At 47.8% G+C, this 22,123-nt stretch overlaps 1 protein-coding gene across 1 annotated transcript in view; it reads right to left on the bottom strand.

Moving 5' to 3' along the window:
* The window catches only part of LOC134984926 (uncharacterized), a 171,983-nt gene that overhangs the window by 3,920 nt on the left and 145,940 nt on the right, over positions 1 to 22,123 (bottom strand). The window contains 1 exon segment of the mRNA XM_063950387.1: positions 5,609 to 6,059. Coding sequence (XP_063806457.1) covers positions 5,609 to 6,059 — 451 coding nt within the window.

The following is a 22,123-nucleotide window of genomic DNA, read 5'->3' as shown; positions in this document are numbered from 1 at the left end:
GGACATTGACAGGGAGTGCTGCCCTCCCTATTAAGGTTAGTCAGAGCCGGGCTTTTATCATAATAACTGCCTACAGGGGCGCTGTGTGGCTGGCTCGTTATACACTGTGACTCTCTGAAGGTACTCTGGGGGAAACTGTGTCTGACATTTTCCTGTGTGTGTGTGTGTATATCCACATTACCATGTCTAAGGACTCTGAGTCCTGTGCTGCAGTGTGTATCTTCTCCTGAGGAGTCTATTCCATGTACTCAGGACTGCAATGTGCTGTCTCAGCCTTCTGAATCCGAACCCCCATGGGTGGATTCTTTAAGGGGAATGATATCCCAGATTTCAACAAGGATGTCACATACTGAGAAAGAGACGCAGTGTTTTGAGACAATCTGAAGTGGGTTTGAAGTATTCAGCTCCCACTACTTCATCTAAAACCACACCTATATACCCAAAAAAATGTACACTTGCCCAGATAATGCAAGCTGACACTGATACCGACTCTGATACGCTTCTGTATCTAGGCTGTCTAAAAAGATGGTTTTACCTGTTCCTGGTTCAACCGCCATAAAGGAGCCGGCTGACTGCAAGATTGAGACTACGCTCAAATCACTATACACTGCTACAGGCATGGCTTTAAGGCCCACTATTGGTTGTGCGTGGATCTCTAAAGCCATAGTAAAGTGGTCAGGCACCTTACTAGAGGACTTATATACTATGGATAGGAGTGACATTGACTTGTTTTTACGTCACATACAGGATTCTGCAGGTTTCATGGTGGAGGCCATGAAGGACATTGGCCTGCTACTTCCATGGCTGTCTCAGCACGCAGAGGACTCTGGATACGCCAATGGACTGCGGATTCAGAATCCAAGAAAAGTGTGGAGAACCTGCCATTCACAGGTCAGCCACTATTTGGGGACGCATTGGATGCGTGGATTTCCACGGCGACTGCGAGTAAGTCGACATTTCTTCCCTCCGCAGCAGCCCCAGCTAGGAAGTCTTATCCTTAATCTACACTGCAGTCCTTTTGGACCGCAAAATAAAAAAAAATCCAAACCCCCTCCAACCTTCTTTAGAGGAGGTCGGGGAAGATCCAAAAAACGTGCACCAACAGGTTCCCAGGAACAGAAACCAGGTTCTGCTTCCTCTAAATATTCAGCATGATGGTGGACCTCTCAGCCTGGAGATCACGTCTGGGCGTCATCATGCCTAATCCCTGGGTGACGGATATTGATACCCAGGGGTACAGACTGGAGTTTCAGGAACTCCCACCTCACAGATTCTTCAAACCAGGCTTACCAGCTTCGCTGACAGAAAGTGCTATCCTACAGGAAGCCATTCAAAAATTGGTACGAACATATGTCATTGTTCCAGTTCCACCTTACCCAAAAACCAAGGGTTATTACTCAAACCTGTTTGTGGTACGAAAACCGGACAGTTTGGTAAGGCCTATATTGAACTTGAATTCGTTGAACCCCTACTTGAGGGTTTTCCAATTCAAGATGGAGTCTCTGAGAGCAGTGATCTCAGGTCTGGAGGAGGGGGAATTCCTAGTATCCCTGGATATCAAGGATGCGTACCTTCACATTCCGATCTGGCCACCTCACCAGGCCTATCTACGGTTTGCACTACAAGACTGTCACTATCAGTTCCAGACGTTGTCATTTGGCTTCTCCACAGCACCGAGGGTGTTCACCAAGGTCATGGCGGAGATAATGCTCCTCCTACGCAAACAGGGAGTGAACATAATTCCATATCTGGATGATCTGCTGATAGAGGCATCTTCCAAGGAGAAGCTGTTGCAGAGTATTGCGCTCTCAACTCAATTACTCTGGGATCATGGGTGGATCCTGAACCTTCCAAAGTCACATTTGGAACAGACAAGGAGACTGGCCTTCCTGGGGATGATACTCGACACGGAAGTGCAGAGGGTGTTTCTACCAGTGGAGAAAGCGTTGGTGATGCAATCAATTGTCAGGGATGTCTTGAAACCTCCCCGGGTATAGGTTCATCAGTGCATTCGCCTTCTGGGGAAGATAGTAGCCTCCTACGAGGCTCTACAATACGGAAGATTCCATGCACGGTTCTTCCAGCTGGATCTCCTGGACAAGTGGTCAGGATCGCATCTTCACATGCACCAGCAGATACGCCTGTCGCCGAAAGCCAGAATTTCACTCATCTGGTGGCTGCAAACTTCTCACCTGCTTGAGGGACACAGGTTCAGGATTCAGAATTGGGTTCTTCTAACCACGGATGCAAGCCTCAAAGGTTGGGGAGCAGTCACCAAGGGGCAAAACTTCCAAGGAAAGTGGTCAAGCCAGGAATCTGTCCTTCCAATAAACATTCTGGAACTAAGGGCCATATACAACGGCCTTCTACAGGCGGCACATCTTCTGCAAGATCGAGCCATTCAAGTTCAGTCGGACAACGTCACAGCGGTGTCCTACATCAACAGTAGTGGACTTCCTCAGCAGACACGATCTCCATCCAGGGTGGGTGGGTGGGGTTTCAGAGATTGTGGGTGCTGTTGGCAATCAAGCCTGTATCAATGTATGCATTTATATTTAATCAGTACATATTTGGCTGCAAAGTATCCTAGCTGCATAGTATGTTAGTGTTAAGTATGAATATATGACCTTTGAAGATACTCGGAGATAAACAGGAGAGGAACAGAAGGACAGCAGACTATCTTCCCCAACTGCAATCAACATCCTACAGAGTAACCTAATCCAGTACCACCAATGCCTGCAGCCCGCACACTGACCTCCCTGTCTGATTACATACCAGCCATACTGCTCTCACACATTGCTTTCTACTCCTCATTTATACTCTCTACAACCACTGTGTAACAATCTCAGCCTTTCCGTTCCGTCCATTATTTACCAAAAAAAAAAAGTTTTTCACTGTCTGCTTTTACTACATCCCCCTTCTCATTGTCCATTCTATATTACACCCACTCCATTCTATATTATTAATCTGAACAAGACTACTGTACTGGAATTATGGCTCCTCGATCCTGTCCCATACCAATCCTCACTGCTAGGTAATCCCCCCCCCCCCAATTTCCAGACCACCCACACACACATTCAGAACCCTGCCAACCTGATCTTCATCTCCCCTGTCCCCTCCCTTCCCTTCTCCTGTGCACTCTGGAATGCTATATCAATCTGCAACAAGCTGCCAACTATCCACGACCTCTTCATCTCCCACTCTTTTAATCTTCTCGTCATCACTGAAACCTGGCTCTCCTCCTCTGACACCACCTCCCCTGCTGCCCTCTCCTACGGAGGCCTCTCCTTCACCCACACGGTCAGACCTGATGGCCGCTAGGGTGGAGGCGTGGGCATCCTTCTCTCCACAAACTGCACCTTTTTTGTCATCCCACCTGAGCCCTCCCTCACCTTCTCCACCTTTGAAGTCCACACTATCTGCCTCTTCTACCCCATTCACCTCCATGTGGCAGTGATCTACCGCCCCCCTGGCTGCTGTTCACCTTTCCTTGACAACTTTGCTGCCTGGCTTCCCCACTTTCTCTCCTCCGACCTCCCCTCTATCATCCTTGTTGACTTTAACATCCCTATCAACATCACTAATGCAGCTTCCACTAATCTTCTTGCACTTTCCACCACCTTTGGATTTTCTCAATGGTCTTCCACCCCTACTCACAATCTCGGCAACTCCCTCGACCATGTCTTCACCCACCGATCTGATCTCTGATTTCCCTAACTCTTCCTTCATTCTCTCTGACCACTATCTACTTTCACCCTCTCATCTTCCCCTCTCCTCTACACGCCCAGACCCAACATCACCAGACGCAATCTCGGGTCTTTCAACCCCGCTACCCTGTCCTCCCTCGAGACTTTCCTCTCTCCTCTTTCCACCATGACCTGTCCCAACCAGGTAGCCACCTTCTGTCCCAACCCTGGCACACCAAACTAACATGATTCCTACAAAAATGTTCACACTCCGCAGAACGCTCCTGGAGGAGATCTCTCTGGCGGACTTCCTCCATTTCAAGTTTATTCTCTCCTCCTACAGCTCTGCTCTTTCTCTCGCCAAACACTCTTCGCTTCTCAGTCCTCCAGTCCACGCCGACTCTTTAAAACTTTAAAAATTTTCCTCCGACCCCCTCCTCCTGCCTCACTGTCACTGACTTTGCCTCCATCTTCATCTCCAAAATTGTGGCTATCCAAAATGACATCTACTCCCGTCAACCCTCTGCTGCCCCCATCATCACTCCCCTCCATCTATCCCACCCTGTCCTGCTTCCGTCCCACCTCAGACAAGGAAGTCCACTCCCTCATCTTATCCCTCCTCAACCTGCCCCTTGGAACCCCTCCCCTCCCGTCTTCTCCGCTCCCTCTCCCCACTGCCTGCTCCCACCTTGCTCACCTCTATAACCTATCGCTCTCTACCGGCATCTTTCCCTCACCATTCAAATATGCTCTGGTGTCCTCTAGTCTCGAAAAAAACAACCTCAACTCTTCATCACTCACTAGCTACCGACCCATCTCTCTTCTCCCAATCGCCTCCAAACTACTTGAATGACTGGTCTACAGCCATCTCACAAGCTACCTCTCTGACAACTCCATCCTTGATCCACTACAATCTGGATTTTGCCCACTCCACTCCACCGAGACTTTTTATTTTTATCTTTATATCCTGTGCTATGTATGCGATACACCAGAGATTGTGGGGCGGTGACTGGTAAGATATCTGGGCTGGTAACACAGTGACATGATGTGAGGGGGAGAGCAGGAGTATAATAGGGGCTGATGGCTCCTGATGTATGAGATACACCAGAGAGTGTGGGGAGGAGACTGGTCAGATCTCTAGGCTGGTAACACACAGTGACATGATGTGAGGAGGAGAGCGGGACTATAATAGGGGCTGATGGCTCCTGATGTATGAGATACACCAGAGAGCGTGGGGAGGAGACTGGTCAGATCTCTGGGCTGGTAACACACAGTGACATGATGTGAGGGGAGAGGAGGAGTATAATAGGGGTTGATGGCTCCTGATGTATGAGATACACCAGAGAGTGTGGGGAGAAGACTGGTCACATCTCTGGGCTGGTAACAGAGTGACATGATGTGAGGGGAAGAGCAGGAGTATAATAGGGGCTGATGGCTCCTGATGTACGAGATACACCAGAGAGTGTGGGGAGGAGACTGGTCAGATCTCTGGGCTGGTAACAGCCAGTGACATGATGTGAGGGGAGAGCAGGGGTATAACAGGGGCTGATGGCTCTTGATGTACGAGATACACCAGAGAGTGTGGGGAGGAGACTGGTCAGATCTCTGGGCTGGTAACACACAGTGACATGATGTGAGGGGAGAGCAGGGGTATAACAGGGGCTGATGGCTCTTGATGTATGAAATACACCAGAGAGTGTGGGGAGGAGACTGGTCAGATCTCTGGGCTGGTAACACACAGTGACATGATGTGAGGGGGAGAGCAGGAGTATAATAGGGGCTGATGGCTCCTGACTCCCCTACTGGGCAAATACAGTTCCCTAATTTGTACTGATAGAGGAGGGTGTAGGATAAGAGATTGCTGTAGTGACTGAGCAAGGAGAATATACGACTCTTTTCTGTAATAAGTGTTTATTACTCACCTGTGCTGGTATCTGTAGGGATTTCCTCCTCCTTACACTGCTGATCACCCCTCACATACGTCTCTTCTTCTCCCTCTATATCTTCTGCCTTTATATCAGTCACATACGTCTCTTCTTCTCCCTCTATATCTTCTGCCTTCATATCAGTTACATACGTCTCTTCTTCTCCCTCTATATCTTCTGCCTTCATATCAGTCACATACGTCTCTACTTCTCCCTCTATATCTTCTGCCTTCATATCAGTTACATACGTCTCTTCTTCTCCCTCTATATCTTCTGCCTTTATATCAGTCACATACGTCTCTTCTTCTCCCTCTATATCTTCTGCCTTCATATCAGTTACATACGTCTCTTCTTCTCCCTCTATATCTTCTGCCTTCATATCAGTCACATACGTCTCTTCTTCTCCCTCTGTATCTTTGACTTTAATATTATTTAATTGGGCTTCACCCTATATAAACCACCAATAAAAGAAGACTGTAATAATTGTTGATTTCAGTAATAGATTAAACAATACAGATATAATGACACACACAGCTGCAGACACGTTCCCTGGTGTTACTGTATAATGCCCCATTCCCAGCAGTCACCTCTTCAGTCATCACCCAGACACGTCCCCTGGTGTTACTGTATAATGCCCCATTCCCAGCAGTCACCTCTTCAGGCATCACCCAGACAAGTCCCCCAGTGTTACTGTATAATGCCCCATTCCCAGCAGTCACCTCTCCAGTCATCACCCAGACACAACCCCTGGCGTTACTGTATATTGCCCGATTCCCAAGCGGTCACCTCTCCAGTCATCACCCAGACACATTCCCCGGTGTTACTGTATATTGCCCCATTCCCAGCAGTCACCTCTCCAGTCATCACCCAGACACGTTCCCTGGTGTTACTGTATAATGCCCCATTCCCAGCAGTCACCTCTTCAGTCATCACCCAGACACGTCCCCTGGTGTTACTGTATAATGCCCCATTCCCAGCAGTCACCTCTTCAGGCATCACCCAGACAAGTCCCCCAGTGTTACTGTATAATGCCCCATTCCCAGCAGTCACCTCTCCAGTCATCACCCAGACACAACCCCTGGTGTTACTGTAAATTGCCCCATTCCCAAGCGGTCACCTCTCCAGTCATCACCCAGACACGTCCCCCGGGGTTACTGTATATTGCCCCATTCCCAAGCGGTCACCTCTCCAGTCATCACCCAGACACGTCCCCCGGTGTTACTGTATAATGCCCCATTCCCAGCAGTCACCTCTCCAGTCATCACCCAGACACAACCCCTGGTGTTACTGTATATTGCCCGATTCCCAAGCGGTCACCTCTCCAGTCATCACCCAGACACGTCCTCCGGTGTTACTGTATAATGCCCCATTCCGAGCAGTCACCTCTCCAGGCATCACCCAGACACGTTCCCCGGTGTTACTGTATAATGCCCCATTCCCGGCAGTCACCTCTCCAGTCATCACCCAGACACGTCCCCCGGTGTTACTGTATAATGCCCCATTCCCAGCTGTCACCTCTCCAGTCAGCAACTGAATGATCTTCTTGGTGAGTTCCAGGATCTTCTGATCATTGTGTCTCTCATGTGTCAGTGAGTGAGGTGGAGGCACCGTGATGGGGCTCTGGGTTCTACTCAGTCCTCCTGATACAGGGGGATGGCTGCTGGGTGTCTCATACTCATTGGATGTCTTCTTCACTATTGTGTAATCCTGTGTAATGGTGGAGACATCAAATATCAATATATACACTCCCAGATCCCCTCACCTCCCCAGTCATGTCCCTGTATTATTACTATAGATATGTGATGTCACTGTGACACTCCCAGATCCCCTCACCTCCTCAGTCATGTCCCTGTATTATTACTATAGATATAAGTGATTTTTCTGTGACGCTCCCAGATCCCCCAAACTCCCCAGTCATGTCCATGTATTATTACTATAGATATAAGTGACATCACAGTGACACTCCTAGATCTCCTCATGTCCCTGTATTATTACTACAAATATAAGTGACGTCACTGTGACTCTCCCAGCCCCCTTCAATTCCCCAGTCACGTCCCTGTATTATTGATAAAGATATAAGTGATTTCACTGTGACGCTCCCAAATCCTATCACCTTCACAGTCATGTCCCTGTATTACTACTATAGAGATGAGTGACGTCACTAAGAAGCCCCAAGATTCCTTCACCTCCCCATTCAGGTCCCTGTATTATTACTATAGACAAAAGTGACATCACTGTGACACTCCCAAATCCCCTCACCTCCCCAGTCATGTCCCTGTATTATTACTATAGACAAAAGGTGACACTCCCAAATCCCCTCACCTCCCCAGTCATGTCCCTGTATTATTCCTATAGATATAAGGTCACTGTTACGCTCCCAGATCCCCTCACCTCCCCAGTCATGTCCGTTTTATTAGTATAGATATAAGGTCACTGTGATGCTCCCAGATCCTCTCATCTCCCCAGTTATGTCCCTGTATTATTACTATAGATATAAGGTCCATGTGACACTCCCAGATCCCCTCACCTCCCCAGTCATCTCCCTGTATTATTACTGAAGATATTAGTGAGGTCACTGTGACAGTCCCAGATAAACTCACCTCCCCAGTCATGTCCCTGTATGATTACTATAGATATAAGGTCACTGTGACGCTCCCAGATCCCCTCATCTCCCCAGTCATGTCCCTGTATTAGTACTGTAGATATTAGGTCACTGTGATGCTCCCAGATCCACTCACCTCCCCAGTCATGTCCCTTTATTATTACTATAGATATTAGGTCACTGTGATGCTCCCAGATCCCCTCACCTCCCCAGTCATGTACCTGTATTATTACTCTAGATATAAGGTCATTGTGATGCTCCCAGGTCCCCCTCACCTCACCAGTCATGTTCCTGTATTGTTAATATAGATATAAGTGATGTCACTGTGACACTCCCAGATCCCCTCACCTCCCCAGTCATGTCCCTGTATGATTACTATAGATATAAGGTCACTGTGACGCTTCAAGACCCCTCACCTCCTCAGTCATGTTCCTGTATTGTTACTATAGATATAAGGTCACTGTGACGCTCCCAGATCCTATCACCTTCACAGTCATGTTCCTGTATTATTACTATAGAGATGAGTGACGTCACTATGAAGCCCCAAGATTCCTTCACCTTCCCATTCATGTCCCTGTATTATTACTATAGACAAAAGTGACATCATTGTGACACTCCCAAATCCCCTCACCTCCCCAGTCATGTCCCTGTAAAACTATAGATATGTGATGTCACTGAGACACGCCCAGATCGCCTTACCTCCCCTCTCATGTCCCTGTGTTATTACTATAGATATGTGACATCACTGCGCCGCTCCCAGATCCCCTTTCCTCCCCAGTCATGTCCCTGTATTATTACTATAGATATAAGTGATGTCACTGTGACGCGCCCAGATCCCGTCACCTCCCCAGTCATGTCCCTATATTATTACTATAGATACAAGTGATGCGATGCTCTAAGACCCCCTCACCTCCCCACTGACATCGCTGTATTATTAGTATAGATATGTGACCTCACTGTTACGATCCGATTCCCTAATCTCCCCAGTCATATCCCTGTATTATAACTATAGATATTAGTAATGTCACCGTGACACTCCCAGATCCCCTCACCTCCCCAGTCATGTCCCTGTATTATTACTATAGATATAAGGTCACAGTGATGCTCCCAGATCCTATCACCTCCCCAGTCATGTCCCTGTATTATTACTATAGATATAAGTGATGTCACTGTGACACTCCCAGATCCCCTCACCTCCCCAGTCATGTCCCTGTATTATTAGTATAGATATAAGGTCATTGTTACGCTCCCAGATCCACTCACATCCCCAGTCATGTCCCTGTATTATTACTATAGATATAAGTGATGTCACTGTGACACTCCCGAATCTTCTCACCTCCCCAGTCATGTCCCTGTATTATTACTATAGATATAAGGTCACTGTTACGCTCCCAGAACCCCTCACCTCCCCAGTCATGTCCGTTTTATTAGTATAGATATAAGGTCACTGTGATGCTCCCAGATCCTCTAATCTCCCCAGTTATTTCCCTGTATTATTACTATAGATATAAGGTCCCTTTGACACTCCCAGATCCCCTCACCTCCCCAGTCATGTCCCTGTATTATTACTGTAGATATTAGTGAGGTCACTGTGACACTCCCAGATAAAATATAAGGTCACTGTGACGCTCCCAGATCCCCTCATCTCCCCAGTCATGTCCCTGTATTATTACTATAGATATAAGTGATGTCACTGTGACACTCCCGAATCTTCTCACCTCCCTAGTCATGTCCCTGTATTATTACTATAGATATAAGGTCACTGTGACGCTCCCAGATCCACTCACCTCCCCAGTCAGCAGGTAGATGATCTCCAGGGTGATATTTACTATCCTCTCAGTCCTGTGACTCCTGTCCTTGTCCATCCTCGGTGAATCAGAGAGAATACAGAACGTGTGATGTGTAATAAAGACTCCGTTCCTCACAACTGGAGTTCCTGGAATAAATATAACACATAAAACATATTGCACATGTAACATAGTAAATGTGGAATAGAGTGGTCATTAAGTCTCCTATTTCTCCACAGCCATAGGGTCCTGGTCAGTGTCTCCGAGGTTCCTGTGACCCAGCCCCATAAGGCTATACTGCATAGTGGGCCTGATCTAGAGTGTAGCGCTATTGTGGGTGGAGTCACGATGAGCTGATGTTCGCTACACCGCTCATGTGCACGACCCATACGGAGCATGTGCGCTATGTGTCCTGAGTTGTCAGACGAGTATGGCTGCAGCCATGAAGTGGTGTAAGGGTGAGAATTGGTTGTGAAGGGACAGGGTCTCCTGAGGGAAATTTCATGGCCTCATTCATGGAGCTGCGGCGTACAGTCTCTGTGACCTCAGGTTTCACACATCCAGCCGATGGTGTAGCAAAGGTGGCAGGAGACAGGCAGTGGAAAGGCGGCAGGAGACAGGCAGGGGAAAGCCTGCAGGAGACAGGCAGGGGGAAGGCTGCAGGAGACAGGCAGGGGAAAGGCTGCAGGAGACAAGCAGGGGAAAGGCTGCAGGAGACAAGCAGGGGAAAGGCTGCAGGAGACAGGCAGGGGAAAGGTGGCTGGAGACAGGCAGGGGAAAGGTGGCTGGAGACAGGCAGGGGAAAGGTGGCCGGAGACAGGCAGGGGAAAGGCAGCAGGAGACAGACAGGGGGCAGGCGGCAAGAAACAATGTGGCAGATGTATTAACCTGGAGAAGGCATAAGGAAGTGATAAACCAGTGATAAATGCAAGGTGATAAACACACCAACCAATCAGTTTCAATATGTAAATTAACAGTTAGGAGGTGATTGGCTTGTGCGTGTATCACCTTTCATTTTTCACTGGTTTATCACTTCCTTATGCCATCTCCAGGTTAATACATCTGCCCCATTATTTGTTCTCAGGAGATTGAATAAATTCTTAATCATTTGTAATAAAAGTTGAAGTTTTATTCTTTGAGAATATCTCATTATTTCTTCACAAGAGTGCGCCCACAAAGAAGTCCACTTTCTTTCTCTTGTCACTGTGGCACTCCCAGGTCCCCCTCACCTCCCCAATCATGTCCCTGTATTATTACTATAGATATTAGTGAGGTCACTGTTACATTCCCAGACCCCTCATCTCCCCAGTCATGTTCCTGTATAATTACTATAGATATAAGTGATGTCACTGTGACACTCCCAGGTCCCCCTCACCTCCCCAATCATGTCCCTGTATTATTACTATACATATTAGTGAGGTCACTGTTACATTCCCAGACCCCTCACCTCCCCAGTCATGTTCCTGTATAATTACTATAGATATAAGTGATGTCACTGTGACACTCCCAGGTCCCCCTCACCTCCCCAATCATGTCCCTGTATTATTACTATACATATTAGTGATGTCACTGTGACGCTCCCAGATCCCCTCACCTCCCCAATCATGTCCCTGTATTATTACTATAGATATTAGTGAGGTCACTATGACATTCCCAGGTCACCCTCACCTCCCCAGTCATGTCCCTGTATTATTACTATAGATATAAATGATGTCACTGTGACAGTCCCAGGAGTGTGATATACATTTGCTTTATACTGCTCCAATTATAATCTGTTACACATGCCAGGGATATTATGGTCTCTGCTTTAATATATCCTAGAATTTGAGCAATATCTTCAATCCCCACAATTTCATATAATAAAATTAATAATAATAACAACAACAACGACACGAAAGGCTGCACCCCAGTATAAAAATAATAATAATAATAATAAAAAAATAATAATCATAATAATAATAGGACACCACAGGCTACTCCCATGTATTATAATAACAGGACACCACAGGCTGCTCACCCTGTATAATAATAACAGGACACCACAAGCTGCTCCTCTTGTAAATTAATAATAATTACAGGACACCACAGGCTGCTGCTCCCTCTGTATAATATTAATAATAATTATTATTATTATTATAACTGGATTCCACAGGTTGCTCCTCCTGTATTATAATAATAACAGGACACCACAGGCTGCTACTCCTGTATTATAATAATAACAGGACACCAAAGGCTGCTCCCCCTGTATAATAACAACAACAACAACAACAACAACAAGACAGTACTGGCTGCTCCCTCTGTATAATAATAATAATAATAATAATAATAATAACAGGACACCACAGGCTGATCCCTCTAAATAATAATAACAATAACAACAACAACAACAGCAACAACAACAACAACAGGACACCACAGGCTGCTCCACCTGTATAATAATAATAGGATTTTAATACCTACCGGTAAATCCTTTTCTCCTAGTCCATAGAGGATGCTGGGGACTCCAAAAGGACCATGGGGTATAGTTGGATCCGCAGCAGCTTGGGGACACTATAAAGACTTAAACTGGGTGTGAACTGGCCCTCCTCCAGACCTCAGTTAGAAAACTGTGCCCAGGAGAGACGGACATTTTGAGGAAAGAATGTATAATTTAAACACAGTGTTATACCAGCTCACACCACGAACATACCGCAAGACCTGGCCTTCTACAGAACACCAGCCCACGGTATGAAAACCATACAGCCATATGCTGAGAGAATATGCAACACAACCTGTGTGTTAGCCAACCAACAATAAGAAATCACATGCCATGGCATGTACAACATCAGCCTGACAGAGAAGAAACACCACAAAGTGCCACCAAAAACAATAGCAGCAGACACCGTACGCACTGGGACGGGCGCCCATCATCCAGGGTATCAAACTTGTAGAGCTTAGCAAAGGTGTTTGAAACCCGACCAAGTAACTGCTCGGCAAAGCTAACCCGCCTAGACAACTGGGGCAACTGGCCAAAAATAACCCATCTTCCTAGTAGAATGGGTCTCCCCCGACTTCGGTAATGGCAATCCAGCCGTAGAACTAGCACACCGAATCGTATCACAGATCCAGCAGGAAACAGACTGCAGAGACACAGGCGCCCCAAGCACGCTGGGAGTATACCGGACAAACAGAGCCTCTGTTTCCCCAAACTGAGCCCAAATGGCGACATAAATCTTCACAGCCCTGACTATATCGAGAAAGACATCTCCAGGCTTGACCATACTCCCTCGAAGTTTCTTCCCTGTGTGACCGCTCCCCAGCCTCTCAGGCTGGCATCCGTGGTCACCAGGACCCAGTCCTGTATGCCGAATCTGCGGCCCTCTACAGATGAGCACTCTGCAACCACCACAGAAGAGACACCCTTGTCTGTGGCGATAAGGTTATCCGCTGATGCATCTGCAGATGTGATCCGGACCATTTGTCCAGCAGATCCCACTGAAAAGTTCTTGCGTGGAATCTGCCGAATGGAATCGCTTCGTAAGAAGCCACCATCTTTCCCAGGACTCTTGTGCATTGATGTACAGACACTTTTCCTGGTTTTAGGAGGTTCCTGACAAGTTCGGATAACTCCTTGGCTTTCTCCTCCGGAAGAAACACCCTTTTCTGAACCGTGTCCAGAATCATTCCCAGGAACAGCAGACGTGTTGTCGGGGTCAACTGAGATTTTGGAAAATTCAGAATCCACCCGTGTTGTTGCAGCACTACTTGGGTTAGTGCTACTCCGTCCTCCAGCTGTTCTCTGGACCTTGCCCTTATCAGGAGATCGTCCAAGTAAGGGATAATTAATACGCCTCTTCTTTGCAGAAGAATCATCATTTCGGCCATTACCTTGGTAAAGACCCGAGGTGCCGTGGACAATCCAAACGGCAGCGTCTGAAACTGATAATGACAGTTTTGCACCACGAACCCGAGGTACCCTTGATGTGAAGGGCAAATTGGGACATGCAGGTAAGCATCCTTTATGTCCAGGGACACCATAAAGTTCCAGATTCGCTATCACTGCTCTGAGTGACTCCATCTTGAACTTGAATTTTTGTATGTACAGGTTCAAAGATTTCAGATTTAGAATAGGTCTTACCGAGCCGTCCGGCTTCGGTACCACAAATAGTGTGGAGTAATACCCCTTTCCCTGTTGTAGGAGGGGTACCTTGACTATCACCTGCTGAGAGAACAGCTTGTGAATGGCTTCCAATACCGTCGCCCTGTCTGAGGGAGACATTGGCAAAGCAGACTTTAGGAACCGGCGAGGGGGAGACTTCTCGAATTCCAACCTGTAACCCTGAGATACTACCTGCAGGATCCAGGGGTCCACCTGTGAGCAAGCCCAGTATCAGAAATATGTAAAACCTCCTTCATTGCCCTTAACATGTAACGTGTGGCCCTAAAGGAAAATACGTTTGTTTCTTCACCGTCGACACTGGAGTCAGTGTCCGTGTCTGTGTCGACCGACTGAGGTAAATGGGCGTTTTAAAGCCCCTGACGGTGTTTGAGACGCCTGGACAGGTACTATTTTGTTTGCCGGCCGTCTCATGACGTCAACCGACCTCGCAGCATGTTGACATTATCACGTAATTCCTTGAATAAGCCATCCATTCAGGTGTCGACTCCCTAGAGAGTGACATCACCATTACAGGCAATTGCTCCGCCTCCTCACCAACCTCGTCCTCATACATGTCGACACACACGTACCGACACACAGCACACACACAGGGAATGCTCTGATAGAGGACAGGACCCCACTAGCCCTTTGGGGAGACAGAGGGAGAGTTTGTCAGCACACACCAAAACGCTATAATTATACAGGGACAACCTTTATAAAAATGTTTTTCCCTTATAGCATTTTAATATATATAATCATATCGCCAAATAAGTGCCCCCCCTCTCTGTTTTAACCCTGTTTCTGTAGTGCAGTGCAGGGGAGAGCCTGGGAGCCTTCCCACCAGCATTTCTGTGAGGGAAAATGGCGCTGTGTGCTGAGGAGAATAGGCCCCGCCCCCTTTTCGGCGGGCTTCTTCTCCCGTTTTTCTGAGACCTGGCAGAGGTTAAATACATCCATATAGCCCCCAGGGGCTATATGTGATGTATTTTTAGCCAGAATAAGGTACTATCATTGCTGCCCAGGGCGCCCCCCCCAGCGCCCTGCACCCTCAGTGACCGTTGCTATGAAGTGTGCTGACAACAATGGCGCACAGCTGCAGCGCTGTGCGCTACCTTATGAAGACTGAAGAGTCTTCTGCCGCCGGTTTCTGGACCTCTTCACTCTTCGGCATCTGCAAGGGGATCGGCGGCGCGGCTCCGGGACGAACCCCAGGGTGAGACCTGTGTTCCGACTCCCTCTGGAGCTAATGGTGTCCAGTAGCCTAAGAAGCCAATCCATCCTGCACGCAGGTGAGTTCACTTCTTCTCCCCTAAGTCCCTCGTAGCAGTGAGCCTGTTGCCAGCAGGACTCACTGAAAATAAAAAACCTATCAAAACTTTTACTCTAAGCAGCTCTTTAGGAGAGCCACCTAGATTGCACCCTTCTCGGCCGGGCACAAAGAACTAACTGAGGCTTGGAGGAGGGTCATAGGGGGAGGAGCCAGTGCACACCACCTGATCCTAAAGCTTTTACTTTTGTGCCCTGTCTCCTGCGGAGCCGCTATCCCCATGGTCCTGACGGAGTCCCCAGCATCCACTTAGGACGTCAGAGAAAACTCCAGTATCTCTCGGAGTTAGCCTCTGCCTTTCCCCGGCCACCTCCTGTATACACACTGCAGCCTGCCGCGATGTACAGAGAAGACCCAACATAAGGAAAATCCCCTATCTCTGCAGGATAATTCTATCGGATGTCCTTCCGAATATAAACACTCCCTCCTGTGCATGTAATGCAAATAAGTCCAAAGAATAGAAATAAAATATCACTTAGCTTCCTGTATCCGATCCTTCGTGACAGGACGCCGTGTCGACCAGGAGTTGACTTTCACAGTATTCTATCCGCCGCGGGAAAAGAATAAACATTCGGATTCCTTGAGAGGACGGGAGACCCACTTGTCATTGTCGACCTAGAGCTTTATCAACAGAGCGACCAGCACATGAGAAAGAATACAATTACTGCAGCATTCATTAGAAATCTTAAGATGAATACACATGATGTAATAATAAGAATTTACTCACCGGTAATTCTATTTCTCGTAGTCCGTAGTGGATGCTGGGAACTCCGTAAGGACCATGGGGAATAGCGGGCTCCGAAGGAGGCTGGGCACTCTAGAAAGATCTTAGACTACCTGGTGTGCACTGGATCCTCCCACCATGACCCTCCTCCAAGCCTCAGTTAGGTACTGTGCCCGGACGAGCGTACACAATAAGGAAGGATTTTGAATCCCGGGTAAGACTCATACCAGCCACACCAATCACACCGTACAACTCGTGATATTATACCCAGTTAACAGTATGAAACAACTGAGCCTCTCAACAGATGGCTCAACAATAACCCGATGTACAAGTATTGCAGATAAACCGCAATTGGGATGGGCGCCCAGCATCCACTACGGACTACGAGAAATAGAATTACCGGTGAGTAAATTCTTATTTTCTCTGATGTCCTAGTGGATGCTGGGAACTCCGTAAGGACCATGGGGATTATACCAAAGCTCCCAAACGGGCGGGAGAGTGCGGATGACTCTGCAGCACCGAATGAGAGAACTCCAGGTCCTCCTCAGCCAGGGTATCAAATTTATAGAATTTTGCAAACGTGTTTGCCCCTGACCAAGTAGCAGCTCGGCAAAGTTGTAAAGCCGAGACCCCTCGGGCAGCCGCCCAAGATGAGCCCACCTTCCTTGTGGAATGGGCATTGACAGATTTTGGCTGTGGCAGGCCTGCCACAGAATGCGCAAGTTGAATTGTACTGGAAATCCAACGAGCAATAGTCTGCTTAGAAGCAGGAGCACCCAACTTGTTGGGTGCATATAGGATAAACAGCGAGTCAGATTTTCTGACTCTAGCCATCCTGGAAACATATATTTTCAGGGCCCTGACCACGTCTAACAACTTGGAGTCCTCCAAGTCTCTAGTAGCCGCAGGCACCACAATCGGCTGGTTCAGGTGAAACGCTGACACCACCTTAGGAAGAAACTGGGGACGAGTCCTCAATTCTGCCCTATCCATATGGAAAATCAGATAAGGGCTTTTACAAGACAAAGCCGCCAATTCTGATACACGCCTGGCCGAAGCCAAGGCCAATAACATGACCACCTTCCACGTGACATATTTCAGATCCACGGTTTTTAGTGGTTCAAACCAATGTGATTTTAAGAAGCTCAACACCACGTTGAGATCCCAAGGTGCCACCGGGGGCACAAACGGGGGCTGAATATGCAGCACTCCCTTTACAAATGTCTGAACTTCAGGTACTGAAGCTAGTTCTTTTTGAAAAAAAATCGACAGAGCCGAGATCTGTACCTTAATGGAGCCCAGTTTTAGGCCCATAGTCACTCCTGCTTGTAGGAAATGCAGAAATCGACCCAGTTGAAATTCCTCTGTTGGGGCCTTTTCGGCCTCACACCAAGCAACATACTTCCGCCATATGCGGTGATAATGAGTTGCTGTAACCTCTTTCCTGGCTTTAATAAGCGTAGGAATGACTGCCTCCGGAATGCCCTTTTCCTTCAGGATCCGGCGTTCAACCGCCATGCCGTCAAACGCAGCCGCGGTAAGTCTTGGAACAGACAGGGCCCCTGCTGTAGCAGGTCTTGTCTTAGCGGTAGAGGCCACGGGTCCTCTGAGATCATCTCTTGAAGTTCCGGGTACCATGTTCTTCTTGGCCAATCCGGAACCACGAGAATTGTGTTTACCCTTCGCCTTCTTATTATTCTCAATACCTTTGGTATGAGAGGCAGCGGCGGAAACACATACACTGACTGGTACACCCACGGCGTTACCAGAGCGTCTACAGCTATTGCTTGAGGGTCCCTTGACCTGGCGCAATACCTGTCTAGCTTTTTGTTTAGACGGGACGCCATCATGTCCACCTGTGGACGACCCCACTGATGAACAATCATTTGGAAGACTTCTGGATGAAGTCCCCACTCTCCCGGGTGGAGGTCGTGTCCACTCCCGGAATGAACACTGCTGACAGTGCTAGAACATGATTTTCCGCCCATCGGAGAATCCTTGTGGCTTCTGCCATTGCCATCCTGCTTCTTGTGCCGCCCTGACGATTCACATGGGCGACTGCCGTGATGTTGTCTGACTGGATCAGCACCGGCTGGTGTAGAAGCAGGGATTTTGCTTGACTGAGGGCATTGTAGATGGCCCTTAGTTCCAGAATATTTATGTGAAGGGAAGTCTCCTGACTTGACCATAGTCCTTGGAAATTTCTTCCCCGGGTGACTGCTCCCCAGCCTCGAAGGCTGGCATCCGTGGTCACCAGAACCCAGTCCTGTATGCCAAACCTGCGGCCCTCCAGAAGATGAGCACTCTGCAGCCACCACAGAAGAGACACCCTGGTTCTGGGAGACAGGGTTATCAGGCGATGCATCTGAAGATGCGATCCGGACCACTTGACCAACAGGTCCCATTGAAAGATTCTGGCATGGAACCTGCCGAATGGAATTGCTTCGTAAGAAGCTACCATTTTTCCCAGGACTCGCGTGCAGTGATGCACCGATACCTGTTTCGGTTTCAGGAGGTCCCTGACTAGAGAAGACAACTCCCTGGCTTTCTCCTCCGGGAGAAACACTTTTTTCTGGACCGTGTCCAGAATCATCCACAGGAACATTAGACGTGTCGTTGGCACCAGCTGTGACTTTGGGATATTCAGAATCCAGCCGTGCTGGTGTAGCACTTCCTGAGATAGTGCCACTCCCACCAACAACTGTTCCTTGGGCCGTGCCTTTATTAGGAGATCGTCCAAGTACGGGATAATTAAAACTCCCTTTTTTATGTACATGTTCAAGGATTTCAAATTTAAAATGAGTCTCACCGAACCGTCCGGTTTCGGCACCACAAATAGTGTGGAATAGTAACCCCGGCCTTGTTGAAGTAGGGGTACCTTGATGATCACCTGCTGAGAATACAGCTTGTGAATTGCCGCTAGCACCGCCTCCCTGTCTGAGGGAGCAATCGGCAAGGCAGATTTTAGGAAACGGTGGGGTGGAGCCGTCTCGAATTCCAGCATGTATCCCTGCGATACTACTTGAAGGATCCAGGGATCCACCTGTGAGCGAGCCCACTGATCGCTGAAATTTCTGAGGCGGGCCCCCACCGTCCCTGGCTCCACCTGTGGAGCCCCACCGTCATGCGGCGGACTTGGAAGAGGAAGCGGGGGAGGACTTTTGTTCCTGGGAACCTGCTGTCTGTTGCAGCCTTTTTCCCCTACCTCTGCCTCTAGACAGAAAAGACCCTCCTTTTCCACGCTTGCTTTTCTGGGTCCGAAAGGACTGAACCTGATAAAATGACGCCTTCTTAGGCTGCGAGGGGACATGGGGTAAAAATGCTGACTTCCCAGACAAAGTGAAGTATGTAATATAATATATCATATATCATATTATGTACTATATTATAAAAACAAACTATGGGACACTGTATTTTAATAATTCCCTAATATAACGCATTTAAAAACGTGGCATATATACATATGACCATGTAACAAACCGCATCACAGGGGGGCTTATGGTTTAATAAAATACTGTTATCATAGATAAAACCTTTGTTATAGATTCAATATAATTCAAAATATGTTTAAGTTTATAAAAAACTATGTAAACCATGTTGTTCATTCAGGCCTTTAGGGGCAAGTGTCTCCAACCTGAAAATCCATCGACTCTCTAGTTGGAGTAATATTTTACCCCTATCACCACCCCAGATTGACGCTGGGACGTGGTCAATTATTTTGCTCCTAATACTCGCAATACTGTGCGATTGTTGCACACAATGGCGAGCTTTGTATGTTATTGTGCACATTATTAAGGTCTAAATGTTTGTGTGTTTTGTTTTCCGGTTGCTTAGGTAACCAATGTACAAGCCGCCCACCCTGACGCATTTAGCTTCTTTGGATTGGTATGGCATTAGCCGCTGACACTTCTCCTGTCGTGAGAGTGTGGTGTATGTGGCTACAAACCGTTGTTGTCTCATTTCCTGCTACTGCATTGGGCTGGTTAACTAAAAACTGGGCTCCTGTGCAGGGAGGCGGGGTTATAGAGGAGGCGGCGCTGTGCATTCTGGGAACAGTCAAAGCTTTTCAGCCTGTTGGTGCCTCGGATCAAGATCCTACTCTACACCCCTATGTCTATACTTGTGGAGCCCAGTGTACCCCGCAGCAGAAAATAATAATAATAATAATAATAATAACAACAACAACAGGACACCACAGGATGCTCCCCCTGTATAATAATAATAATAACATGACACTACAGGCTACTCCCTCTGTATAATAATAATAAAAATAAAAGGACACCACAGGCTGCTCCCCTTGTATAATAATAAAAATAACAGGACACCACAGGCTGCTTATCCTGTATAATAATAACAGGACACCACAGGCTGCTCCCCCTGTATAATAATAATAATAACAACAGGACACCACAGGCTGCTCCTCCTGTATAATAATACGCAACTAAGATCTCCGTATTATCTGACTATTATGTCGTAATATTTTTCACTCGGTGTGCATTAGGGAACCATTGTTTTTTCCTACACAGAATTACCCCTCCCTTTTAGCACCTGAGTGACATCACTATCTGATTGAGCAGCTCACCACTTTAAGCATAATAAAAATAATAACAAGACACTACAGGCTGCTCCCCCTGTATAATAATAACAGGACACCACAGGCTGCTCCTCCTGTATAATAATAATAAAAATAATAATAACAACAACAACAACAGTACACCACAGGCTGCTCCTCCTGTATTATTATAATAATAATAATAATAATAATAATAATAACAGGACACCACAGGCTGCTCCCCCTGTATAATAATAATAACAGGACACCACAGCCTGCTCCTCCTGTATAATAATAATAACAGGATACCACAGGCTGCTCCCCCTGTATAATAATAATAACAGGACACCACAGGCTGCTCCCCCTGTATAGTAAGACGCCATTACCTGATCTCCACGGACACTGGGAGGCTGCAGCAGTCGATGAAAACTCACTTCCTGTATGTGGAACGCACAGTACGAAAGTAAGTTGGAACGCACAGGCAGGAAGTAGGGCATGATTGGCAAAGGCGGCTTCTTAGTTACTGGCCCTTCCCCTACTACACCCCGCCCACAGCGCCGCCCTTTGTAATGACTTTTAACATACATGTCCTCAGTGCAGGAGGCCGGCGGCCATTTTCTTGTAGACCAGTCCGGCAGCAGCAATAGGTTCCCTGGCCGTGTAGTGACGTCAGGAGCGGCGGCCATTTTCCCCTGGTCTGAGCTCCGCTTTCCTTCTATCATTCCCACAAGGCAGCAGGAGCAGAGAGCAGCCATTGCTGTGTCTGGCAGCAGGTAATGATATTATTATTATTATTCTATAGGCTGAGCAGCTCTGGTGTCAGGTTCTGTACTACAGGGGGAGCAGCCTCTGGTGCCTTGTTATAGTGCAGCTGGAGCAGCCTCTGGTGCTGCATTATCCCTGTACAGGTGGCTGACACGCTAGTGTCCTATTATTGTAATACAGGTGGCACAGACCCCGCTTTTACCGTAATACAGGTGGCGCAGAGCTCGCCGTTACAGTAATACAGGTGGCGCAGACCCCGCCGCTGCCGTAATACAGGTGGCGCAGACCACGCCGTTCCCGTGATGAAGGTGGCGCAGACCGTGCCGTTACCGTAATACAGGTGGCGCAGACCCCGCCGTTACCGTACTACAGGTGGCGCAGACCCCGCCGTTACCGTACTACAGGTGGCGCAGACCCCACCGTTACCGTAATTGTATACACGTGACATTAACGGTGTTGTGTTCTTTGTCATTGTGCTGTACAGGGGGTGCGGCCTATGTTGTTATAGTATACAGGGGGAGTGGCCTGTGTTGTCATAGTATACAGGGGTAGCATCCTGTGTTGTCATAATATACAGAGGGAGCGGCCTGTGTTGTCATAGTATACAGGGGTAGCAT

Source organism: Pseudophryne corroboree (assembly GCF_028390025.1).
Source record: "Pseudophryne corroboree isolate aPseCor3 chromosome 3 unlocalized genomic scaffold, aPseCor3.hap2 SUPER_3_unloc_97, whole genome shotgun sequence".
NCBI lineage: Eukaryota > Metazoa > Chordata > Amphibia > Anura > Myobatrachidae > Pseudophryne > Pseudophryne corroboree.
The sequence above is the reverse complement of the archived record's forward strand: the minus strand, read 5'-3'. Positions and strand labels throughout refer to the sequence as shown.